General features: G+C 35.3%; 3 protein-coding genes and 1 pseudogene across 3 annotated transcripts; 1 reads left to right on the top strand and 3 right to left on the bottom strand.

The window, feature by feature from the left end:
- LOC141362192 (F-box/LRR-repeat protein 7-like) overlaps positions 1–24,845 on the top strand; it is a 190,815-nt pseudogene that overhangs the window by 146,899 nt on the left and 19,071 nt on the right.
- LOC129425648 (E3 ubiquitin/ISG15 ligase TRIM25-like) lies at positions 2,196–5,432 on the bottom strand. Its single transcript, XM_073864315.1, has 6 exons — positions 4,799–5,432; positions 4,551–4,646; positions 4,187–4,420; positions 3,878–4,037; positions 3,663–3,719; positions 2,196–3,264 (listed from the first exon to the last, which is right to left on the bottom strand). The coding sequence occupies exons 1-6, from the start codon at positions 5,378–5,380 to the stop codon at positions 2,735–2,737; spliced, it is 1,659 nt and encodes a 552-aa protein (XP_073720416.1). The 5' UTR covers positions 5,381–5,432; the 3' UTR covers positions 2,196–2,734.
- Positions 10,294–13,236, bottom strand: LOC141362111 (integrin beta-1-like). Its single transcript, XM_073863917.1, has 5 exons — positions 12,948–13,236; positions 12,562–12,788; positions 12,249–12,474; positions 11,924–12,090; positions 10,294–10,409 (listed from the first exon to the last, which is right to left on the bottom strand). The coding sequence occupies exons 1-5, from the start codon at positions 13,219–13,221 to the stop codon at positions 10,332–10,334; spliced, it is 972 nt and encodes a 323-aa protein (XP_073720018.1). The 5' UTR covers positions 13,222–13,236; the 3' UTR covers positions 10,294–10,331.
- LOC141362194 (E3 ubiquitin/ISG15 ligase TRIM25-like) lies at positions 18,617–21,088 on the bottom strand. Its single transcript, XM_073864322.1, has 3 exons — positions 20,465–21,088; positions 19,009–19,104; positions 18,617–18,878 (listed from the first exon to the last, which is right to left on the bottom strand). Exons 1-3 carry the CDS (start codon positions 21,044–21,046, stop codon positions 18,630–18,632), a joined length of 927 nt encoding a protein of 308 aa, XP_073720423.1. The 5' UTR covers positions 21,047–21,088; the 3' UTR covers positions 18,617–18,629.

The following is a 24,845-nucleotide window of genomic DNA, read 5'->3' as shown; positions in this document are numbered from 1 at the left end:
TTAAAATAATTTAGCATGGTTTTAGAATATATTTTAATCAAAATATGTTGGCCCATTTTGATATTTTAAACATATTCCGATGGAAAAATGCGTCCAAGCTAAGCTAGGTTCAGTAATCGATTTTCTAGTTCGTCATCTTTTCAAAAATATTTAAAAATATAGCCAAATTGTTTTGCGGTGTTTAACGCACTTGTAAATGTTACAGAACATGTGCTTTATTGAATGAAAGTATAAACGGTTGAATTAAATTATTAAAACGACGTAAAAGGAACTAAATTATATATGTACAATAAGGAACATGCGAAATTTAAAAGGTATTTCAAAAAAATATATAAATTATTCCCATGCATCGATTTTAATGTTAAACGTCTATAAATTCAAATGAATCCATTTGGAATATATTCCGACAATTTAGGACATGATTTTGGAATTTTTAAGTCGAAAAATGTCTTATTTTTACACCGCAGGACGCATGGCAAAGTGAAACAAAACTTAAAGACACAAATATTACATTTACGTGTAAAAATAGAATTAAATGAAACCCGTGAATTGAAAGGTCCACTATAATCGCCTTAACACGAGTAATGTCAATAAAGTTATTATGTTAGAGTTTAGAAATATTAAAAACTTAACCAAAGGACAACAAAAAGGCGTACTACTGGGACCAGTGAGAATGCATATGTGTACATAAACTGGTTCCATACCTCCGACTTTCCTCCAAACTTGCTCAAAGTTAATTCTCCTGTTTTTTCTTTTTTTTACATCTTCAAACTCCATGTTGCACTTAAGCTCCACCATACCGCACAGCATGCCCGGTGCGTGATGCGTGCCAGAGGAGACTCTGTACCAGACTCGCGTTGCATTTTGTAACTTTTACAAATCATTTTGCATACAGTGAGAACTGAAGTGTGGAGGACTGCAGGTGGACTATTTGAATTGTGACTTTTTTGTATCTTTGGTTTGAGTTAGTAGTGTTGAATTTAAAAGTTTAATAAAAGTGTTGTCTTGCTTTGTAAGAATTAATTAACATTTAATTTTATTGAATCAGTCAGCTACTTTTATCTAAATGCTGCACTCTTAGAACGGATGTGTTAAAACAACACATTAGTGTTGATTCTGGGACAACACACTAAATGTGTTGTCCCAGAATCCACCTATTTCTGTGTTGTTATTGAAACAACACATTTTGTGCTACTTTTAACACATACTTTCTAACAGTGTGTGATTATACAATTGTGGATAAAGACATTTGTGATAAAGTGTGACTGAGTGATTCATAGTTGATTAGTACAAAAATTCAGTTTCATTGAGAAAATACTTAGCAATGGTGTTGAATGATAAATTTGCACTTAAATTTATCTTTAAGCATATTAAAAACACCACATACACTGTAAAAAATTCTGTAAAAATGACAGTATTAATGGGTATTACTGGCAACTAGCTGCCAGCAACTTACTGTAGATTTTACATTTATGTTATTTACTGGCAACATTTTCTTCAAAGTTAAAAGAACATGAAACAATTTTAGACTTTATCTTCTACAGTAAGTTACTGGCAACCAGCTGCAAAATTACAGCAAATTTTTTACAGTGTAGACATTTTGTTGTCTTTGTACTATTGCTGCTGGAACTGTGTTGCCAAAGGTTATAAGTTAAACTTTCCCATGGGCATTTATTTTCCATTTGGTGACAACACACATAAGTCAGGATGAAAGGTTGTTTTTCTTTGTTGGTAAAGCATGCATTTAATATTCTGTTTACTTTTTTGCCTCATATTCATTTGATAAAATTATTGTCTCCACAAAAAGAGCACTTTTGTCTCTTTCTGTCCCAATACTTATGGAGGGCACTTCACATGTACTTGGCTAGACAGGCTTTATTTGCATGTCTTAAAGTGTATGAATACAAAATGTATCTCCCTACATGTGTAAGGAATTTCAAACCATCTCATAATAAGATTGCCAGATAACTTCTACATCTCTGTGTTGAATCTGGCTTGTTTGTTGGTTGATGATCTCATTATGAAATATATGTAGTGATTGTGTCTGATTCACTGAGAAAAATGACACAGTAATGTTGTGTGTAGTTCTTGAGTAAACTTGACAACTTTTTTAGATCTTTGCCTTTATGATAAATTTCAGTTTAATTTACTTAAAAATAATATGTTTTATGATATCAAGTGCTTATTGTGAAACAGTGATGCAGTCAATCAATGTGTAAGTGTCTTGGGATGGCATGAAACTTAAGGCATGAAATAAATCTACTTTATTTATTTTTCTACTTCACTGTAAAGAATGTCTGTAGAAATTACAGTATTAATGGGTATTACTGGCAACTAGCTGCCAGTAACTTACTGTAGATTTTACATTTATGTTATTTACTGGCAACATTTTGTTCAAAGTTAAATGAACATGAAACATTTTCAGACTTTATCTTCTACAGTAAGTTACTGGCAACCAGCTGCAAAATTACAGCAAATTTTTTACAGTGTTTATTTAAGCTGCCTCAAATTAACAATCAAATTATTTTTTAATCAGAATATACAGAATATATTTTTTGATAAATTCAATTTAAGTTCATTATAGCGCTTTTCACAAGTTTGAAATGTGTAGTATAAAATACAAGAGAAGTACAGGCATATATATAAAATGTATAAAGCCTTATGAAAAATATAGCAAATATTGTAATCACTCTTATAAACCTGAATTCACCACTACTTATAAAATCTCTATGATTTATTTTATGAGATGATACATTTTAACTGTGGATCCATTCCAAATATAAAACCCAGGATAAAGTGGTTGAGTCAATGTGGTGTTGACTCTGTGTATGAGGTTCATTGTATCAGAGACGCTGTAGAAGGACAGAGATCCTTTACTGTGATCCACATACACTCCTATTCTACAGGAGCTCAACACTACAGGGAGATTAGTGTATTTGTTATTGTGAATGAATGTGCAGGTGGAGTCTCTGCAGTACAAACTCCAGGACTGATCATTATATCCAAACAAACACTCAAGACCCTCTCCCTTCCTGCTGATGCTCTTATATGACACTGATATACCAACATTACCACTCCTCTCAACCTCCCAGTAACAGCGTCCACACAAACTCTCTCTACACAACACCTGACTCCAGTGATCAAATCTGTCTGGATGATCAGGATACTGATGGTCTGTGTCAGTGTCAGTAACCGTTCTGTTCCCATCAGACAGCTGAATGAATGTATTAACTGTGTTTGAATCCAGTGTAAACTGCTTGAAATCTGGTGAAGATAAACACAAATGACTTCAGCAGTTTAACAAAATCATCATTGTAGATTTATTGCTTTTTTTCAAAAACCTACACATTTCTATATTTGTACTTACTTTTTATTTGTACTTTCTTTAACTTTCATTTCTTCACAGTTATTATTAGGTTTAAGATTGTTTAATATATCCTTAAATGTTTTGAAAGGTTTATGTTTTTAATTCTGAGTCTCAGTATCTGCAGCAACTGTTGATTTAACTCAATTCATTCACCTCTTTAACAATAACTGACACGTGTGACCTGAACATAAAAATTTTTTGTAAACATTATTAATACTCAACTTGTTTTATCCCTTTACTAAAGGCTATAAATAAGTCAAAGTTATAAATCATAAAAGTTTTCAAAGTCTCTTACATTGTAGGAAATCCTCCCTGCTCTTTAGTTCATTAGAAATAACTGAGATATATGTAACTGAAACATAAACAGACATTAATTAATATAATTCCCATATCACAAGATTAATAGCAGATAAACACAATAAAACATTGATCATGACACTGATATAAAGTATAACAGTACTCTGGCATGTGTGATATTGTTTGAGAATAAATTAATTTCTGCTTCATTACCTTCATCAGATATCTTCTCTATCTCCTCACTACAGAAATCCTCCAGTTTGTCTTTCAGTTGAGAGAGAGATTTTCTCACATCATCAAAAGAGAGAAGAGAGCTGAGAGTAAATCTGTGTGAGACTGAAGACTCAAGAGCTGCAGACAGAGACTGAAAACCCTGAAGAAGAAAAGATTACAAATGCAAAGACAACATAAAGATTCAACGTTAAGCAGCTTATAAAATAACACCATCATAGTCATATATGAAGTGAAGTCTTCAAGAGATCCTGTTAATGCTCACTGTGTTGTATTTCAGAGTTGTGTTACCTGTAGGAAATGGATGTGATTGTCTGTATGTGAAAACTGCTTCAGTTCAGCGTCTCTCCTCCTCAGATCATCAATCTCCTTCTCCAGACGCTTCATGACTCCTTCAGCTCGACTCACTGCAGTCTTTTCCTGATCTCTGATCAGTTGTGTCACCTCAGATCTTCTTCTCTCAATGGATCGGATCAGTTCAGTAAAGATCCTCTCACTGTCCTCCACTGCTGTCTGTGCAGAGCGCTGTTAGGACAAACATTACAATCAGATCCATTACAGGTACATCAGTAAAGATCTCCATCACTGGAGGAGAGTCATGAATCTCAAACTGATCTTCAAGCTGTCAGCAGATGTTTTTCTGTTCAAAACTCACCGCATGAGAGTCCACAGCCTCTCTCAGCTCCTGAAGCTCCTTCTCTCTCTCCTCAATTATCTGATGTAATTTTATCTGTCTCTCTCCCAAAACTCTCTGTGAGATAACAAACAACTATAAAACCTCAAACATATTACATTAAACTGCATGCTTATATGCATGTAATGTTACTATAATGACATTCATAGTTTAGCATATTATTAATCATTACTGTTAGCATTAGTGCAGTGTCTGAATTCAGTTCATACCTGTTTCTCAGTTCTTTCTGCTACAGCTGTCACAGTATCATGGTTTTTATGTTCGTCCATCGTACACAGATAACAAATGCAGTGTTGGTCGGTGCGACAGTAGATTTCTAGTTGTTTGTTATGTTTTGAGCAGATCATCTCATGAAGTTGTCTGGTGGGATTCATCAAATGATGCCTCCTGTCATTGAAGAGATTCTCATGTTGTTTAAGATGATTTTGACAGTAAGACTTCAGACACTCCAGACAGGACTTGACAGCTTTGTATTTTCTCTCAGTACAGGCGTCACACTCCACATCTCCAGCTTCAGCATAAGAGTCAGCAGGAACAGCAGTCTGAAGTTTTGTCTTCTTCAGTTCCTCCACCATTTCAGCAATCATCACATTTTTAAATAAAACAGGTCTTGGTGTGAAGGTTTGTCTGCATTGAGGGCAGCTGTAGATTCTCATCTCATTCTGATCCCAGCACTTTGTAATACAGCTCATACAGTAACTGTGTCCACAGGGAATGGTCACTGGATCCTTCAGAAAATCCAAACACACCGAACAGCTGAACTTGTCCTGAAAAATATGATCTTCTGCCATATTTCACTAATATACAGACAGAGAGAGACACTCGCTTGAAAAGTAGTTTCCTGGTTTTGTGTTTAAGTGTCGTGTGCAAAACATGTTAGGTGTGACTCAGCTGCACTTTCACTTTCATTTTTTCGCCAAACCATATAAAGTGTTTGTATTAAATGTATTACATGTGTGTTCTAATGTAAACTAAAGCAGTGTTTCAAAGAGGAAAACATTTTAAAATTATATATATATATATGAAGAGTTTGGTTCCAAAACGCAATAAACACCATTTTTTAAAAAAATGAGTTACTGCCAGAATCAGTATTATATAAGGTCAATATTAAAAAGTAAATTCTTAATTTTACGCAAAATCCAATATCTACAGTGTTATTCTGTCATCTTTTCTCTCTTTTTTCCCAAAATGCAATAAACGCCACTCCCCCTTTTCTACAGAATGCCATAAATCCACTCCACAGATTACAGCGCACCATTTCACGCAATGTAAACAAACAATGGCGGCGTGTTGAGTACACATAATCTAGTTTTTCTCATCTACTATGTATTTCGTGATCACCAAACAAACAAAAACAAAATAATACTTTAATAGCATTGATAAACTTGTGATGGTTTTCTGTGACGGGAAAGAAACGTAAGCCATCAACATCTAATAATTTACGCAAAAGGCACTCGGGAGACGGGTGCTTGTTTGCCCTGGCCGACAGCATCAAGCTTCTGTCATGATAACACATTGACCCCAGGGGATCTTATGAAAAACTTTCCATTATTTTATTCAAAGTCAACGAAAATCGAGCAGGACCAAAACATTTTACAGCTGATCGCTGTGAAAAACGTTAAGCGACGACGTCAAGTATAACCGCAGCAATGACAGTGTCATTAATATAACAAAGTAAGTGTTTTTATTAATGACATTAATGTTTATATTTTTAATTAGTGTGTACAACTAGTCAACTAAATGAATATAACATGTCAAAGATAAATGCACATTTATAAAGGCTATTGATTCAATAGATTTATAGCATTTTGAATAAAAACTTGTCATGGATTTATTGCATTTTGTGGGGAAAAAAATCCGTTTTTATAATAACTCTTTGAAAATCAAGTTATGGATTTGAATTTTGTATGTTTTTATAACCTAAAGATGCTATGTGAAAGTTTGTAACAGAAAATAGTGGTTTTCATCTTGTCACTTTCTTGGTATAGAAAACACGTTTTTACCGAAATTGGTCAAAATGGATTTATTGCGATTTGGAACCAAACTCTTCATATATATATATATATATCGTTGCTGTCCGATGAAACTCATGTATGTTCATTTTGCCGATTTTGAGATTTTCGACAGATTGAATGTCCAGGTTCATTTCCATATACAGTATGCGTCACATACCTAAATAGCCAATGAAAACTTGTGAAATCATGTCATCTGATTTTCACGTATCCGTTTGGTGTCAAAGCTGTCAATCACGCCGCATATCTTCCGCCTGTGAAGCATCTCGCCGGTGTAGCAGCCGATCCTGTTCCCCTCGGAATGCCTGTTCCCCTTGTCGCTTTTTGTACGCCCAGCTGTTTTTTCTGAATATTTATTTTATAGTTTTACTTGTTGTAAGCCGTATTAGGTTGTAGAAACTCTGTAAATATGTTATACCATACTAAAAAATGTAAATAAAAAAACACGCCGATATTTAGGTACCTGCGCCTGTGCTGTCGGCAGAAACGCTTTATCGACTGGAAGGGGGAACACAATTTCCAAAGGGTAACAGGATCGGCTGCTACACCTGTCTCGTAAAGTTTCATCGAACCTCAGCACTGGATATAGCCGAATAAACATGACAATGACTTTCCTTCGAGGTAAACGTTTCCCCCGGACGCCAGGCTTACATCTAGGAGTTACTTAATTAAAGTAGGACTGTGCAAACAAAGTATCTGTCTAGCATTGGTGATATTTACGCTGGGGATTTCCCCACCACTTTTTGAAAGCATTTGGTTAAAATGTTCTGAAAAATCAAGCGATGCTTAAGACTGGTTTTGTGGTCTAGTGTCACATATGTTGCGTTGTATGCTTATGGTGTGTTTTCATGTACATGTGTAATGAAATTCATTGTAATCATTGACTAAAAGCGCTGCTGTTTTCTACGGTATGGTGCTTTGGCATTGTTCGGTTGAGCTGGTGTTGCAGGGACTGTTACATGTGTGATGTGTGCATTCGACATTGTTGAGGGTTTATAAATTTATGCTGAGTATTTTCTTGTTGTTGACTAGCCTACGCTATACCCATTTTTGATGCACGTTATTCAATATTTTTCCTGTCCTGCAGTAATGTTTTTATCTGATCTTTTGTCCCCACCACTTTTCAACACAAACTGACGCCCCTGTTGTGTAGCATTACCATGTCAGTGTATTGATTCATTCTCCCTTAATGGTTTGCAAGAGACATTTAATACACTTATAATTAATATTAAATTAAGTAAGCGTATTTAACCAAGATGTAGGCTATTTAATAAACTGAGCGTATTCATCTGTCAATACGAAACGCGACTTTGGCCATTCTAATTAATGATCGGAAGAACGCGCATCGATCAAAGTTACTGTAAAATATGCATGCATGTCCATTTAAACTCAATTTTGGTCAAATGTGGATTATATCATGACACTGGCAAGAATATGGTTACATGTAAATATGCCGTACCAAGTATGACAACGCTATATTCAACTGCTTTTGATATACGGTGTTTTGGACCGTTTTGGACATATGTGAGTTTCATCAGGCAGCGACTATATATATATAAGCTATATATATAAGCAATATCGCTCGAGTAGGAGTGCGACACAGCTCTACATCATCACGGCTGCGACTAGGCCAGAGGCACGAGGCCGCAGGCCAAGTGCCGGAGGCAATCACAGCCGTGATGATATAGAGCTATATCACACGACTCCGAGAGCGATATTGCTTTTATACAACAGTTCGACGGCACACGTTTGAAAAACGAAAACTAGAAAACAACAACGGAGTTATTTTAAAAGCCTCTTTGTTTGAGAACTACTTCTTCCGCCACGGATTTGAGGGCGGCCAGAATGACAGGTAAAACTTTCGGCTGCTTTGAAGCTCATAAAAACTCAATGGACGGAAAAGCCGTTACTTTATATTACCGTTTCTTGGTCACAAAGTGTAGTTTTAAGATTAGTTCAGTCGAGAATGTATATGTATTATATTTAAATCTACAGTCGATTAGTAAAGGTAGCGCCTGTTTGAACGTTTGCTTAGTGAGATTCGGTACGAATGAGAACCAAAGCATGAGAGGACGTCAGTGTTCACTCGCCCCGCTGACCACTTTAAACCAAACCAATACCTCAAGCTATAGCACAGGGGTGTTTTTACAGCATTTCTCTTTTTGTCTTTCTTTAAAATAAAATTTCCCCAAGTATTATTATACATTTAAAATGACCAAACTTTTTGTTTACATTAGACTAAAATATGTAAAACGTGTTTATTTGTACCGCTGAGCATTAGATATGAACCTCTGCACTCAAAACAACTCTCGAATTCTTCATTTCACCGGATGAAGATGTTTTTAAGCAACCCTTACTTTTAAGCAAACTTAGAGTTTTGTAGCGTTTAGCTTTTATCTCTGACTTCATAATTTTGAATTATTACAATTTCAATTTTACAAGTCTTCACCTTCAAATGACAAAGATGATCAAGTATGCTAATTGAACACTCGTGTAAGCTTTTACATAACATTAAAATCCTTCATTTGTGAGAATAACAATTGTGCCCATTTCTAATGAGCAGTTTTATGGCATTTGTCTTCCTATACCGATTAATAACAGGATATCACCTGAATACACTGATACTCATTAAGAGCCACATAATAAAACTTCACCACATAATCCTTTCATGACATATAAAATGCACAGACAACATTTTTAGCATAAAGTTATGACATTTTGGCATAAAATAAAATCTTGAACAGTGAACAAATATGCATAGATTATTAGCATAACAAATCAAACCTTCCCAGTTTACAATGATGATCAGAGAGAAGATGGTTTCACTTCACTTGACAATCTGAAATCAAATACACATTCGTCAAGCGGTCCTATGACAACATACTATCAACATCAAATAAAAGGTAAATATGATCCTGTTTTTTTAAGAGGGATTTATGGATCCCTGAACCATATTTAAAGCAAAATGCTTCTGTGTGAAAAGAGATAATGTTTACATAAAGAAATAGATGTAAATATAAAGTCGATACAAACTGTACAGGGGGAGGGGGGCAGCCAGTCTTTGATAAAATACTGCTCTCTAACACTACAATATAGTTTCAAAAATAATACAAATAAAATGTGAAACAAATGAAAGGAAAATATAGGATATCCACATGGCCCGTTCCTTCCAAAACACTCCTGAGTTGTGATATCGATGTCCTTTATTTGCCTTCATATTTGGGGTTGATGACAGTTGTTACAGCGCTCTTATAAATAGGATTTTGTCCATGTGAAATAAACAAAAATTAGCTTTGTAACAATAAGCAACAAATGCACTTAATGCACGCAGAGCAAAACAATGCACTTAAATCTCTAAATCCAAAATCGAAATGCACCTCTGCCCGTTATAAAACAGTCCTATAAAAATAAAGAGCTGCAAAACATCACCACATGCAGGTATATCTGTGACATCCTGTTACATATTGAAGGGAAAGAATTATTATGTCAAACACTAAGTAAATTATTGTGCAGTACTGTCAAATGCTCATGCTGGGATTTATTAGTGACTGTTTAAATACTTCATAAAATTGCAAGATAGCAGATTTAGATTGCAAGATGTCAGGGATGTCAAAGAGAAAAATTGAAAAGTAAAAAACAATGGTTGGAATTAGAATAAGAGTCATCATGAGATAAATATTCACACACACACTGAAGAAAGCGCATGCAGAAAGGAAAGAGAAATACAAACTTAGAGAGCAACAGCTTTACGTCCATAGTTTGGATTCTGGAATTTATTAATAGGGCTCTTGTAAATTGGATTGTCTGTCTGAAGGTGAAAATGGGGCAGATAAAAAAATCAAGAACATATACAGTAAAGGAATACAGGAGATGAAATGATAGAAAACAAATAAAGGACAAAAGGACAATAGTCATGATACAGTACTGTATGTAGGAGAAAAGATTCAAAGTAGCATGGAGGGAAAAAGAGAAACTATCAGCATGCAAGACACTGAACGTAAAACCTTCAGATCATACTTATAGAGACAGTTCACCTAAAAATGGAGGGTGAGTAAAAAGTATTTTTTTGTGTACTATCCCCCTGTATTTGCTATTGCATTTGCAAATAAATTATGTTTAAACATTATTAAAATAATTATTTACACTTATTCACTTTATAAAAATTAAATATTATTAAAGGAATTATTTAGACTTATTCACTTTATAAAAATTAAACATTATTAAAGGAATAATTTAGACTTATTCACTTTATAAAAATTTAATATTATTAAAGGAATTATTTACACTTATTTACTTTATAAAAATTTAAAAAATATATCAAAGGAATTATTTACACTTATTCACGTTATAAAAATTAAACAATATTAAAGGAATTATTTACACTTATTCAATTTATAAAAATTAAACATTATTAAAGGAATTATTTACACTTATTCACGTTATAAACATTATTAAAGGAATTATTTACACCTATTCATGTTATAAAAAATAAACAATATTAAAGGAATTATTTGCACTTATTCGCTTTATAAAAATTAAACAATATTAAAAGGAATTATTTACACTTATTCGCTTTATAAAAAAATATTACTAAAGGAATTATTTACACTTATTCACTTTATAAAAATTAAGCAATATTAAAAGGTATTATTTACACTTATTTAATTTATAAAAATTAAACATTATTAAAGGAATTATTTACACTTATTCACGTTATAAAAATTAAACAATATTAAAGGAATTATTTACACTTATTCGCTTTATAAAAATAAAAAAATATTATTAAAGGAATTATTTACAATTATTCACTTTATAAAAATGAAACAATATTACAAGGTATTATTTACACTTATTCACTTTATAAAAATTAAACAATATTAAAGGTATTATTTACACTTATTCAATTTATAAATATCGTTCTTACTTTAACTAAGTATGTCATTATCATCTTAACTATTGCCTTATCTAATTTTTCATCTTTTTTGAACAGCATAATGTTTTTGTGTGATTTTGAATTCTGCTTGCCATTACAGCAGGATGCCAATGTGCACATCAGTAAATGTTAAGTTTCAAACAGCAGAGGGCAGCACTGAACCATCCACAATGACCACAACAGCCCAGGCCACACCCAGAAAAATGAGGCCTTTAAAACCTAAAAGCCTTTCCTCTCAGCTGTCTTAAAATCCATCCAGCTCAAAAACATTCAGTGACCTCCTAAACACACAACTTGAATTTGCAAAGTTTAAACTTGAACCATAAGAAAAGAAATGTTGATTCTGTAAAATACTATTTGATTTTAAAACAGTCAGAAGCTTTTCATACCGTGTCCCACTTGGCGTTCATCTTCTCTTTCTCAAACTTTGCGAACTCGCGTCTGTCATGAATGATCATGAGCAGCTTCCAGATCAGTAGCAGGGCTAGACCAATCAGAACGATGCCCGCGACCACACCCGCCACAATGGGGATGATGTCAGGACCCGGCGGACACTCTGCCAAACAAAACAGTCATCAACACATTAAAACAGCCACATTAAAATCTGGTTTCAAAGTATACAGAGCTGTTTGAAAGACTTCTGTAAAGTAACTATGTCATTGTTGTCTTTTAATTAGAGCCTAATGAATATAAAAACACACATTTGGTCCTCACCTAATTCTTCCACAACATGGACCTCCTTCTCAGTGTTATTGACAGCGTATGTGTAGTAAAACCAGCAGTCATTAGCGTCTCTCTCTTTGCAGTGCATGAGGGGGAAGGCCTGGACGGGTTGAGGGAGTTTGTCTCTGTCCTTCACCTTGATGAGATTAAAGTAACTACAGTCTCTCTCACAAGTGTCTTTCTTCTCTCCGGTGCCAAACGCCCGACACTGCACACACTCCTTGTAACAGGAAATCTGACATTAACTCATTCAGCCAGCATGAAACTGACTTTTTTTTTTACTTTTTATGCTCTTTTTTGTCACGTACTTGTGTTCAGTGCAGACTCCAGGGCAGGTGGGGCAAATCTCACAGGTGGGACCCTGAAACTTGGGGTCTGTGCACCTGCAGGTCCCACACTCACAAATCCCTCTGCCATTACAGATCTGCTTGTTGGAGGCGAGGCAGGTAGAGGTGTCCAGAGAGCAGTCACACGCGCTTCCAGTGTAGTTAGCATCACAGACACAAACCCTGCACTCACAACGGCCGTGTCCTACAGGAAAGAGAATAAGATTACAGTAACTAACAGTCTTTATCTGGTGATATGAAACGTAAACAGAATCAAGCCCTGGCTGTAGTCTGATGTTTTTTTCCTGTGTTAATGACCTGTTGAGTAACAAAGTGTCTTTTAATGATAAAAAGCTTCCTGTACCTCCGCAGAGTTTATTGTTGGAACGGTCGCAGTTGAAGTTGTCGCACTCGCAGAACTTGCCGCTGTAGCGTTCCTCAGGATTGTCTCTCTTCTTGCACTCGCAGGTGCCGCACACGCACTCGCCGTTGTTACTGCAGATGTCCGTGCCGTTGTCCTTACGGCAATTCTTGTCCAGGTCCTCAGTGGACACCTCGTCTTTACGACATTCACACTGTCTGCCAACACGTCCCTTATTGCACCTGATAAGAGCAAAGTGAGGTGTAAAAATATACATTACGTTACAACTAAAAAAAAGACAGTTATATATTTTACCAGAAATATAAGTGGTTATAAATTGACATACAAAATAATAGTAGAAAGCTTAGAGAATAGTGATGTGCAAATTGCAGTTAGATCTGTATATCTGTGGAAGCTGCAGATAATCCGTGGGTCAGGCAGGCCAAGTAATATTTTTATTTTATTAGTTGTGGGTGGGTAACGTGTGTATGATCATATCATCATGCTTGAGAGTAAATGAGGAGATCAGATGCAAATGCCGCTTAACTCCACCTCAGTCAAAAAAAGGGGATAATGATATTAACCAAATGTTCTCAGCACATATTAAACATTCATCAAAAACGTTTGCCCTAAATCTGCTTAACTCTTTCCCTGCCATTGACGAGTTATCTCAATTAAGAGAAAACGCTTCCCTGCCAATGACGCTTCCATGACAAGTTTTTACGGTAATCTGTTTTTTTTACGGTAATCTGTTTTTTCCCATTTTCCACTAGGTGGCGCTCTTACCCAACTTATAAAACACTGATTCAAAAACAGTAAAAACTCTATGTAAGTTTTGATCATCACTCTGAATCTGATCGCTAACAAAAGTCCTTTACAAAAATGCTAATTATCTCTGCTTTTTGCTCAAAAATGAGGATAGAATGAATTTTTTTTTTTTCATTTTTGTTTGTTTGTTTGAAAGCAAGGGTATGTTCTTTCATTTGATATATTGTATTTTTATATATTTATTGAAAAAAAATTCTGAAAGGCATTAAACGTGTTTTAAAATCATACAAAATGCTGCCGCTGTCAGGGAAACCTTAGGCCATTTAGAAATATAGATTTGGTGGCAAAATCCAGTAAGGTTCAGACGCACTTAGATGGTTTTGCATCTTAGCTCTTTAAATGTAATGTGATGATCGGGTGGAGGGTGCGGATATCTAAATTAGAAAAAAAATGTATGTTAGGATATATGGCGATTTGATGATTTCTTTTTACAAGAGGATTCGTATGACATAACAGCTGATCTGTGCATCTCTATCAGACAGTATCTTACCTATTAATATACAAGGACAGGACTACTTTTATTTACATTACATATCAGAGCAGGGTGGCTGATGTCATTTCGATTTGAAATAAATACAAGGTAACATGACAAAGTTATGACAAAGTAATTACATAATTGCTCAAATTAGGACACATTTACACAATATTTGCAAATTTTAACAACAACTAAGTTTATTACCCAGCAAGCAACAGCCATCATTTTAGTTATAGGTTAACCATAGACCCAATATAGTACGACTATGAGTAACCCACTTCTAGACAAAATAAAAATAAACCTGAATTTTCTGCCAAAATAACTTGTAAGGTGTATGATGCATCATGTAAGCAAAGTCAAGAGATATGACCTCAGAGGAGAGAGACTGAAAGAGAGCGAGAGAGCATCAGTTTAAATGAGAGGCTTTATATGGTGAGCAGTTCCAGCGTTATGGATGTGACATTTTTAGTCAAATATTAAAATATAATTTCTCAAAGAATGTATTTATTACTGAAATATATTGAACCTTCTGACATCTTATATATTATCCTAATGATAAAGTCCAAACATCACAAAAATATCAGTCTATACACACTTTTTGTTTTAGATTAGGAAAATATACATGTTATGGATGTGACAAAAAAGGCACAAGGTTTTGATATTCAGTGCAAATGCACAAACTGGAAGCAATAATTGAGAAGGGACGGCTCAAATAAAATAAAATTTATTTTAATTTATGTGTGCATTTATGACAAGGAAACAATTTATGGATGTGAACATTTCTCTATTATGAATGTGACATTTCTCTGTTATGGACATGGCAATTCTTAAAGCACTTTTTATGGAAAATAATAATACTAAAATGTAAAAGACAGAATGAAATGTAAGTACAAAATTATTTTATAAAATGATTGTGTTAAACTTTTGCCTTTACTGTCCCAATTTTATGGAGGGCACTGTATGTGACTAGAAAGGCTTTCTTTGCACGTCTTAAAGTGGATGAAGACCAAATGAATCTCCATACATCTGTAAGATCAACAGAGGCCTTGTTCTACATCTGTGTCTTCTCTTGTATCTGGCTTTCTTGTTGGTTGAGGGTCTTGTAGTTATATTGATGAAATATAGGTGGTGGTTGTGTCTCTGATTCACTGACAAAAATTACAGTGGGGTTATAATTGTAAAACAAAATTCAGACACATTTTTTTACAATTAAATGCTGTGTGTAGTTCTTGAGTAAACTTTACAACTTTTTAGATCTGTGCCTTTAAGATATATTTAAGTTTAATGTACTTGTTTTATGATATCAAGTGCTTAACATTTGAAAATAGTTATGCAGTCAATCAATGTGTAAGTGTCCTGTGATGACATGAAACATTAAATTAACTCTTTCGCCGCCATTGACGAGATATCTCGTCAATCAAGAGAAAACGCTTCCTCGCCAATGACGAGTATTTCCGTTTCTTTTTAAACCCGGAAGTATTGAACTATGGCAAGCTGTTGCATGTCCGTGTCTGTTTTAAAGATCGCTCTGAATGGGATCTCTATGAAAAGTCCGTCACAAAAATGTAATTATCTCTGCTTTTTGCTCAAAATGTGGTGTTTTTGAAGAAACCTACCCATATTCAAAAGCTGATTACAAAAGAACTACTGAAGGTAGGATGAAACATTTTTTTTTTTTTTTGAAAGCAGAGGGTCTGTTCTTTCATTTGGTATATATTTGAAGAAGAACATTTTCTGGAAGGCATTAAACTTTTGTGAAAATCATGAAAAGCGCTGGCGGGCAACTTTTTTAAAAAACACTGGCGGTGAAAGAGTTAAGCTACTTTATTTTTTCAAGCTTATACACCTGTTTGTAAACTGATAGATTTTAGTTGGTATTTTTTAAATTTAGTTCAATGCCAAGTCTAATAGAAGAAACAAAAACAAATTGAGTTCAAAATCCTTAATTTTATTGATTAAAACTCAGTAGTGTCTGTCTTGGGCAATACAGAATATATTTTCTGATAAATTCAATTATTTCTTACGGAAGAGAATTAGGGCCACTGGTGAAAAAAATATTTGAATTCTGACTTTAAACTCAGAATTCTGAGATTAAAGTCAGAATTCTATGAATAAAGTCCGAATTCAAATATTTTTCTCACCAGCGGCCCCAATCCTCCTCCGCAATTTCTATAGCACTTTTTACAATTCAATTTTTAAATGTGTAGTAATATAAATAACAGAGGACATAGGGATACATAGGCATATATATAAAATATAAAAAAGCTTATGAAGAATATAGCAAATGTTGTAATCACTCTTATAAACCTGAATTTACCAACAGGGGCGTAGCACAAGATCCTGGGCCCTATGCAAAGATACTGTGTGGGGGCCTCTATATCACTTTTTAAAATGATAATGAAAATAAATAGTAAATAGTATATTAACATTTTTACAGAGGACATACGATTTACTGATTTTGTAACCTCTTGTGAATTACTGCCTTACAGCATTAAAGTTGTATATCATGTATAGAATAGAATAATAAAATAAATTATGCAATAGAGTACAGGATTACAATTACCCAGAGCCATAAATACAAGTCTGATATTTGTCCTACCATCAGTAGGAAGTAATGGCAAGCTAATTATAAATAAATATAATATTAACAAATAAACAATATTAAAATTTCTGCACAAAAAATGTTTAAAGTTTGGATGCATAAACAATTTATGATTGTCTGTCTGACTACACTTTGTGACTGATTGTGAACTTCATTAACATTCTCAGCCTTTTTCTGTGGCTTTGTTTCTGGAACAGAGTGTTTAATGTGTTTAATCTTTTTAATTCATTCATATTTTGCCAGTTTTCAATTATATATACCATTATTAATGTGAAATGTTGGCCCATGTTCATAATGTTTTGATGTAAAAAAAAACACACAATGTGCAAACATTGTTCTCTATATTTACATTTAATCTCTGAAGATACGTCTCACACTTTCCGTTTAGTAAGATAAGAGCATTTATCACAGGCTTGGAAACAAGTTGTATCTTTTTATATATATTTAAGGAAATATTGCTCGAGTATTATGCCAGAAGCAATCACAGCCGTGATGATATAGAGCTATATCACACGACTCCGAGAGCGATATTGCTTTTATACAACAGTTCAACGGCACACGTTTGAAAAAAGAAAACTAGAAAACAACAGAGTTATTTTAAAAGCCTCTTTGTTTGAGAACTACTTCTTCCGCCACGGATTTGAGGGCGGCCAGAATGACAGGTAATTTCGGCTGCTTTGAATCTCATAATAACTCAATGGACGGCATAGCCGTTTCTTGATATTACCGTTTTGTGGTCACAAAGTGTAGTTTTAAGATTAGTTCAGTCGAGAATGTACATGTATTATATTTAAATCTGCAGTCGATTAGTAAAGATAGCGCCTGTTTGAACGTTTGCTTAGTAAGATTCCGTACGTGAGAACCAAAGCATGAGCGGACATCAGTGTTCACTCGCCCCGCTGACCACCGCCCTATCTGGGCTACATCTCTGACAGAGATTCCCTGGCTCTGATGTTGGCCCTGTCTGTGTTTGATGGTCAAAAAAGAGATCAAATCAGCAGTATTTGGTGTCATGAAACAATTACTTGTTTTCTTATTCATATTTAGTGTCTTTTGTGTTGTTATTGTTTTGGCTCGAGGTAAAATTGAATAAAGCTATATTTATATAACGTTACTATTGCTTTACCATTAAATCTTTATGCGATACGAGCATTCACTTATTATTAGGCTTTGTTCTTGTCAGTTCTATATAAAAGAGTTTTTTATAAGTGTCAGAAAGATGTTTTTGCATGCTGCTTATAAATATATCAGTGGTGATATGTCATAATGTGTTTTAATAGTCACGTCACAATAAAATAAATTATCAATTGTCCATATGTAAAAGGCGCAGTGGTTACCTGCAGTTCCACTGTGTTTTTGCGTTCTGAGGAGAGAGATCACTCCAGAGAAATTACACTAAAACTAAAATGACCAATAGGTGGCGGAATGATAGAAACGGTGAAGTGGTTACTGTTACGTTATCACGACAATATCGCATGGCTCTTGGCCAATCCGACTTGAGAACCAAGAAGGAACTGTTGTATAATAGAGAGTAAATGAAAATATATATTCTTTATCTCCTTTCTACAAAAATCCTCCAGGTTGTCTTTCAGTTGAGAGAGAGATTTTGAAGGGAGAGAGCTGAGAGTAAATCTGTGTGAAACTGAAGACTCAAGAGCTGCAGACAGAGACTGAAAACCCTGAAAAAAAAAGATTACAAATGCAAAGACAACATAAACATTTAACATTGACCACATTTAGCAGTTCGAATACAAAGAGGGATATTTAATAATGTTGTATTTCAGAGTTGTGTTACCTGTAGGAAATGGATGTGATTGTCTGTATGTGAAAACTGCTTCAGTTCAGCGTCTCTCCTCCTCAGATCATCAATCTCCTGCTTCAGACGCTTCATGACTCCTTCAGCTCGACTTACTGCAGTCTTTTTCTGATCTCTGATCAGTTGTGTTACCTGATATCGGATTCCCTCAATGGATCGGATCAGTTCAGAAAAGATCCTCTCACTGTCCTCCACTGCTGTCTGTGCAGAGCGCTGTTAGGACAAACATTACAATCAGATCCATTACAGGTACATCAGTAAAGATCTCCATCACTGGAGGAGAGTCATGAATCTCAAACTGATCTTCAAGCTGTCAGCAGATGTTTTTCTCTTCAAAACTCACCGCATGAGAGTCCACAGCCTCTCTCAGCTCCTGAAGCTCCTTCTCTCTCTCCTCAATTATCTGATGTAATTTTATCTGTGTCTCGCCCAAAACTCTCTGTGAGATAACAAATAACTATAAAACCTCAAAGATATTACATTAAACTGCATGCGTATATACATCTTGGGCCCTATTTTAATGATCTGAAACGCAAGTGCGAAGCGCAAAGCGTAAAGCGCAAGTGACTTTGTGGGCGGATCTTGGGCGCTGTTGCTATTTTCCCGACGGGAGAAATTACTCTTGCGCCAGGCGCAAATCAATAAGGGGTTGATCTGAAGTAGGTTCATTATTCATAGGTGTGGTTTGGGCGTAACGTCAAACAAACCAATCAGAACGCTATCCAACATTCCCTTTAAACGCAAGGGCGCAAGTTCCATGGCGGGTTGCTATTATTATGATGGATTTACCAGGCGCACGCCAGGAGCGGTTCACAGCCGAGGAGACCCACGTTCTTGTAAGAGCAGTCAAAGACAGAGAAGTTGTTTTGTATGGGGATAGGAGAAACCCGCCCAAATCAGCGTAGGTTAAACAGGCGTGAGAGGAAATAGCCACCACAATTGTCTCATCACCTGGCATCCCCATCGTTGCGCCAAGCGCTACAATGATATCAGGAGACGGGGGAATCCTAAGCTTGCCAGCATAAATCGGACACGCCGTGTAACGGGAGGTGGATCTGCCTCTTCACATGACCTGACGCCAGCAGAGGACATCGCTGCGTCCACCCTCACCGCTGAAAGGGTTTAGGGGTCCAACCACAATGTACACTTACAAATCAAGTTCATATACATTAAGGTTTGAAAACATTTTAGTTATTATTTACATAAACGTAATACAGCCACACAACAAACTTATGAAAATATTTTAATCGTTATTTGCATGAGAATTTTTTACCACAATGCTCACCACAATGATTTCCCTTATCTCATGTGTTAATATTTTTTATTGTAACAATTTATGATTTGCAAAAAAAACTGTTGCATCTGTGTAGGTTAGATAAGCAAAGTGTGTGCGCGTTGTGCACGCTATACATTATGGTCAAGCATGCGCCCTTAAAATAGCATAATGAACCACACGAACACGCCACTGACTTTAGACTAGTTTTTTTGGTCAGTGGCGCAATTGTTTTTTGAGACTGCAAAATAGCATCAGCGATGGTTTGCGCCGGAACACGCCTCCTTTTTTGTGCTGAACCGCCCAGGGAGCACAAGTTCATTCCCTAGTTTGCCGACGTGCGTCTGTGGAGGGAAAACCCCGTTGTGCGCCGGTGCAAAATACGAATGATACATGCGTCACTGACAAAGTCAATTGCACTGGGTGCAAGATAGGGCCCTAAATATTACTATAATGACATTCATGGTTTAGCATGTTATTAATCATTACTGTTAGCATTAGTGCAGTGTCTGAATTCAGTTCATACCTGTTTCTCAGTTCTTTCTGCTACAGCTGTCACAGTATCATGGTTTTTATGTTCGTCTATCGTACACAGATAACAAATGCAGTGTTGGTCGGTGCGACAGTAGATTTCTAGTTGTTTATGATGTTTTGAGCAGATCATCTCATGAAGTTGTCTGGTGGGATTCATTAAATGATGCCTCCTGTCATTGAAGAGATGTTCATGTTGTTTAAGATGATTTTGACAGTAAGACATCAGACACTCCAGACAGGACTTGACAGCTTTGTATTTTCTCTCAGTACAGGCGTCACACTCCACATCTCCAGCTTCAGCATAAGAGTCAGCAGGAACAGCAGTCTGAAGTTTTGTCTTCTTCAGTTCCTCCACCATTTCAGCAAACATCACATTTTTAAATAAAACAGGTCTTGGTGTGAAGGTTTGTCTGCATTGAGGGCAGCTGTAGATTCTCATCTCATTCTGATCCCAGCAGTTTGTAATACAGCTCATACAGAAACTGTGTCCACAGGGAATGGTCACTGGATCCTTTAGGAGATCCAAACACACTGAACAGCTGAACTTGTCCTGAAAAATATGAGCTTCTGCCATATTTCAATGCTAATATACAGACAGACAAAGACACAAACTCGCTTGAAAAGTTGTTTTCTATGAAATGAACAGCTGAAGTAGTTTCCTGGTTTTGTGTTTAAGAGTCGTATGCAAAACATGTTTCTGTTGGGTGTGACTCAGCTGCACTTTTACATTTTGGCCAAACCATATGAAGTGTTTGTGTTAAATGTATTACTTGTGAATTCTAACATAAAATAAAGCAATAAAGCCCAATAAGCAGTGTTTTAAAGATGCATTGTTAGACACAATGACTTTCCACCGTAAATCTCTTTTCTTGGACTACAACAAAAGGCAAAACAGTCGAATCACGCACATCCAAATTAAATACGGGTGCAGGATCAAATAAATTATCTAAGTAACAAAAGAAAGATCCGCACACCAAGAAGCTCCCCTTTACATCGTTGGAGTGACGTTTCGGGTCTCTACGACCCTTCCTCAGACTAACAGGAAGTAAAACACAGTTGCCTTTTATAATCAATGCGTCCTGTGATTACACCACATACATATACCACAAATCATTTAAATATGCACAACATTCATTATTTAAAATATACAAAATACAAATTTCCATATCCATAGACAAACATAATACCACTAAAAATACACATATATAAATCTACTGTTACGGCTTCCAATAAGCTGTAACGTTGGGGAATGTAGAAGGTATTTGACGCGTGATTAAAAGGTCCATGCAATCGGGAATAAGATTAAAGTCTTTATTGCTTCATCCAAACATTCTTCAAGAACAGCAATTTATAATAGATATCTTCAAAAAAGCCATATCATCAAAGACAAACAATGCAACTTATCTCCCCGCACGCTACCAGTTGTCACGGTAAAAAAACGTATGCTTCCTCCCCAACTACACACCTGTCAGTCATTAGACTTGTGCTTAATTATATAGCTCACCAAGTGCCACCTACTGGACATCAACAAAATGGCTCCTACATCTACATCTAGGATATATTGCACCATGCCCATGTAAAACATACTAAATATTACTAAACATACTAAATTAACGTAGGGGAGACCGGTGTTGGTTGTCACAATTTTTACTCATGCATGAATTGCTCATCTTCACGGGGTTGGTTGTCACAGAGTATGGGGTTGGTGGTCCCTATAGAGCAGGGGTCACCAACGTGGTGCCCGCGGGCACCAGGTAGCCCGCACAGAGTCTGTGAAATGCCCGCCAAAGCACATTATATTAAAAGTCTCAACTGTAATATTTATTCATTACATATTTTTTATATTAGCTTGGCTTGGTTTACGTATGTTAAAATTTTAAACAATACTAAAACATACAGTCGTGGCCAAAAATATTAGCACTCTTGGTAAATATGATCAAATAAGGCTGTAAAAAAATCATCTGCATTGTTAATCCTTTTGATTTTTTATTTTAAAAATTGACAAAAATGTATCCTTTCATTGGATAATAAGAATTTAAAATGGAGGGGAAATATCATTATGAAATGAATGTTTTTCTCAAATACTCGTTGGACACAATTATAAGCACCCCTAGAAATTCTTATTGGTAAAATATCTCTGAAGTATATTCCCATTAATATTCACAATTTTGAGAACTCCAGCATGATTGTAAACACAAAATCATTCAGCTCTGGCTTCTGTTTCACAGAAATATAAAGAGGAGGGGAAACAAAGCCTGAATTCCCTTAATCATCCATCACAATGAGAAAAACCAAAGAATACATTTCTGATGTGCAGCAAAAGATAACTGATCTTCATAAATTGGTGAAGTGGCTTTAAGAAAAGAGCTAGAGCAGTGAAAATGACCATTTCCATCATCAGGGCAATAATTAAGAATTTCCAACCAACAGAAAATGTTACAAAACTGCCTGGAAGAGGACGTGTGCCTATATCGTCCTAATGTCCGGTGAGAAGGAGAGTTTAAGTAGCTAAAGACTCTCCTAAGGTCACAGCTGGAGAATTGCAGAAAATTGTTGAGTCTCTGGTTCAGAAAACCTTTAAAAAAATTGTCAAACAGAACCTACATCAACACCCCTTACGAAAAAGAAGTTTATTCAAGTGTGCTATAAGTATACTTTTTTAAAACTTAAAATAAGAAAGTATACTTTCAGTTGACTTTTTATGTACTTCTCTAAAATGTACTTTAGGTACTTCTCAGAAATATACTTAAATTGTACTAAAGTATACTTGACCTATACTGACCGAAATGTCTAAGTATATTTGGCCTATACTTGTTTACTGACATATACTTAAAAGTATTAAGTAAAAATGCAACAACAAAAGCTACATCAAGAAAGCTGCAAAAAGCCATATGATTAGCCCTGGTGAAAAATAAATATACTTTATTGTATTTCAAGTATATTTAATTTTGCAATAGTACATTACAAATATACTTAGAAAGAAATGTACCATCTTTGAATATATTGAAAGTATGCTTACAACATATTTAATATTTAATTAAACTTTTAACATATTTCAAAATAATTATAATTTAGTATATTTTCTAAAAGTATACTTTAAAAAAATATATACTTGGAGTTAAAGTTCTGTGCAATTTTTAAAGTATACTAATTTGAACTTATTTTAAAGTTTATTTTAGGTATACTTTATCTGTTAAAGTTATCATTATAATGCACTGACAGCATATTTATAAAATACATTATTTAGCATTTTAGTTGAATCAACTCAGATTTACAAGTCATTTCAACTTACTGTTATTTGTCTTGATTAGAGACCAGTTGTTATAACTACAGGTGAGTTGTTATAACTTATAAAATTAAGTTGACTCAACTATATTTTATAAGTTGTGACAACTAATCTTTGTTGACATGACTTGTAAATCTGAGTTGATTTAATAAAAAATTTTAAGGCAGCAAAGTATTTTTACAGTGTAAACTTTTAGTTAACTAGTGTACTCACACTGAAAGTGTACATGCAAGTGTTCTGTTAGTGTACTCTTAGAGGCTGTTTACACTTGGCATTAACATGTGTTTTCGTCGATCGGATCACAAGTGGACGACGTTAATGCCAGGTGTAAACGGTGTTCAAAACGTTTTGAGCTCGTCCGCTTTCGACCACTTTCAACCACATCCAGAGGTGGTCGAAACCACTTTCGATCGGATCGCTTTGGAGCTGCGGAACGCGCATGTGGTTGAATGCGTTCGAACAGCCACACGCGACCGCCTTCTCTCCGCCCATTTATCTAATCTGAGGTATTAAACACAAGTTTTACGTCTTTTTTGACTTCTGGCGTGAACATTCGGTGAACAGCGCTATTTTTAGCCTTTCATTGATAAAACTAAGCGGCTGATCTCCGTAGTTTCATTTTGAAAGCGTGTGAAAGTTGCGCGATCCTATTTCATCAATTGCGCTGAAAATTCAAAGAAAGCTCTTACATACTCATGTACAAAACACTGTGCAGCATGTTTACTTGCTAAACAAGCAGTGCACTCCGACATAATATTAGTTTGCATCCATATAAACTCATAATTACTCCCGCTCGGGTTTGAATGACAGCAGAGAGACTCGCCCACGTCTCACAGACCACCCCCTCATAGTATTCAGCACAGAAGCGGTCGAAAGTGGACAAAAGAGACGGATTTAAATACCAGGTGTAAACGTAATGTGTCTCTCTCGTCCACTTGTGATCCGATCGATGAAAACACATCTTAATACCAAGTGTAAACAGCCTCTTAGTAAACTAGTAAGTTACTAATTGTGTGCTGCAGGTATACTTGCAAGTATTCTTTTACTATACTTTTAGTTAACTAGTAGTTTACTACTCAACTTTACT

This window comes from Misgurnus anguillicaudatus, chromosome 25 (assembly GCF_027580225.2).
Source record: "Misgurnus anguillicaudatus chromosome 25, ASM2758022v2, whole genome shotgun sequence".
Lineage (NCBI taxonomy): Eukaryota > Metazoa > Chordata > Actinopteri > Cypriniformes > Cobitidae > Misgurnus > Misgurnus anguillicaudatus.
Note: the sequence above shows the minus strand (reverse complement) of the source record. Positions and strands in the feature narration are given on the sequence as shown.

What these genes read in the sequence shown, in the direction of transcription:
- LOC129425648 (XM_073864315.1), bottom strand. Translation starts at nt 5,380, where the DNA reads ATGGCAGAAGATCATATTTTTCAGGACAAGTTCAGCTGTTCGGTGTGT. An exon ending in ATCACATCCATTTCCTACAG is followed by an intron (nt 4,038 to 4,186) that starts GTAACACAACTC and finishes TTTCTTCTTCAG; the next exon opens with GGTTTTCAGTCTCTGTCTGC. An exon ending in CAGGGAGGATTTCCTACAAT is followed by an intron (nt 3,265 to 3,662) that starts GTAAGAGACTTT and finishes TATCTTCACCAG; the next exon opens with ATTTCAAGCAGTTTACACTG.
- LOC141362111 (XM_073863917.1), bottom strand. Translation starts at nt 13,221, where the DNA reads ATGTATATTTTTACACCTCACTTTGCTCTTATCAGGTGCAATAAGGGA. An exon ending in TCTGCACTGAACACAAGTAC is followed by an intron (nt 12,475 to 12,561) that starts GTGACAAAAAAG and finishes TGTTACAAGGAG; the next exon opens with TGTGTGCAGTGTCGGGCGTT. An exon ending in CCATGTTGTGGAAGAATTAG is followed by an intron (nt 12,091 to 12,248) that starts GTGAGGACCAAA and finishes TTTGTTTGGCAG; the next exon opens with AGTGTCCGCCGGGTCCTGAC.
- LOC141362194 (XM_073864322.1), bottom strand. Translation starts at nt 21,046, where the DNA reads ATGGCAGAAGCTCATATTTTTCAGGACAAGTTCAGCTGTTCAGTGTGT. An exon ending in CAGAAAGAACTGAGAAACAG is followed by an intron (nt 19,105 to 20,464) that starts GTATGAACTGAA and finishes GTTATCTCACAG; the next exon opens with AGAGTTTTGGGCGAGACACA. An exon ending in AGGCTGTGGACTCTCATGCG is followed by an intron (nt 18,879 to 19,008) that starts GTGAGTTTTGAA and finishes TTGTCCTAACAG; the next exon opens with CGCTCTGCACAGACAGCAGT.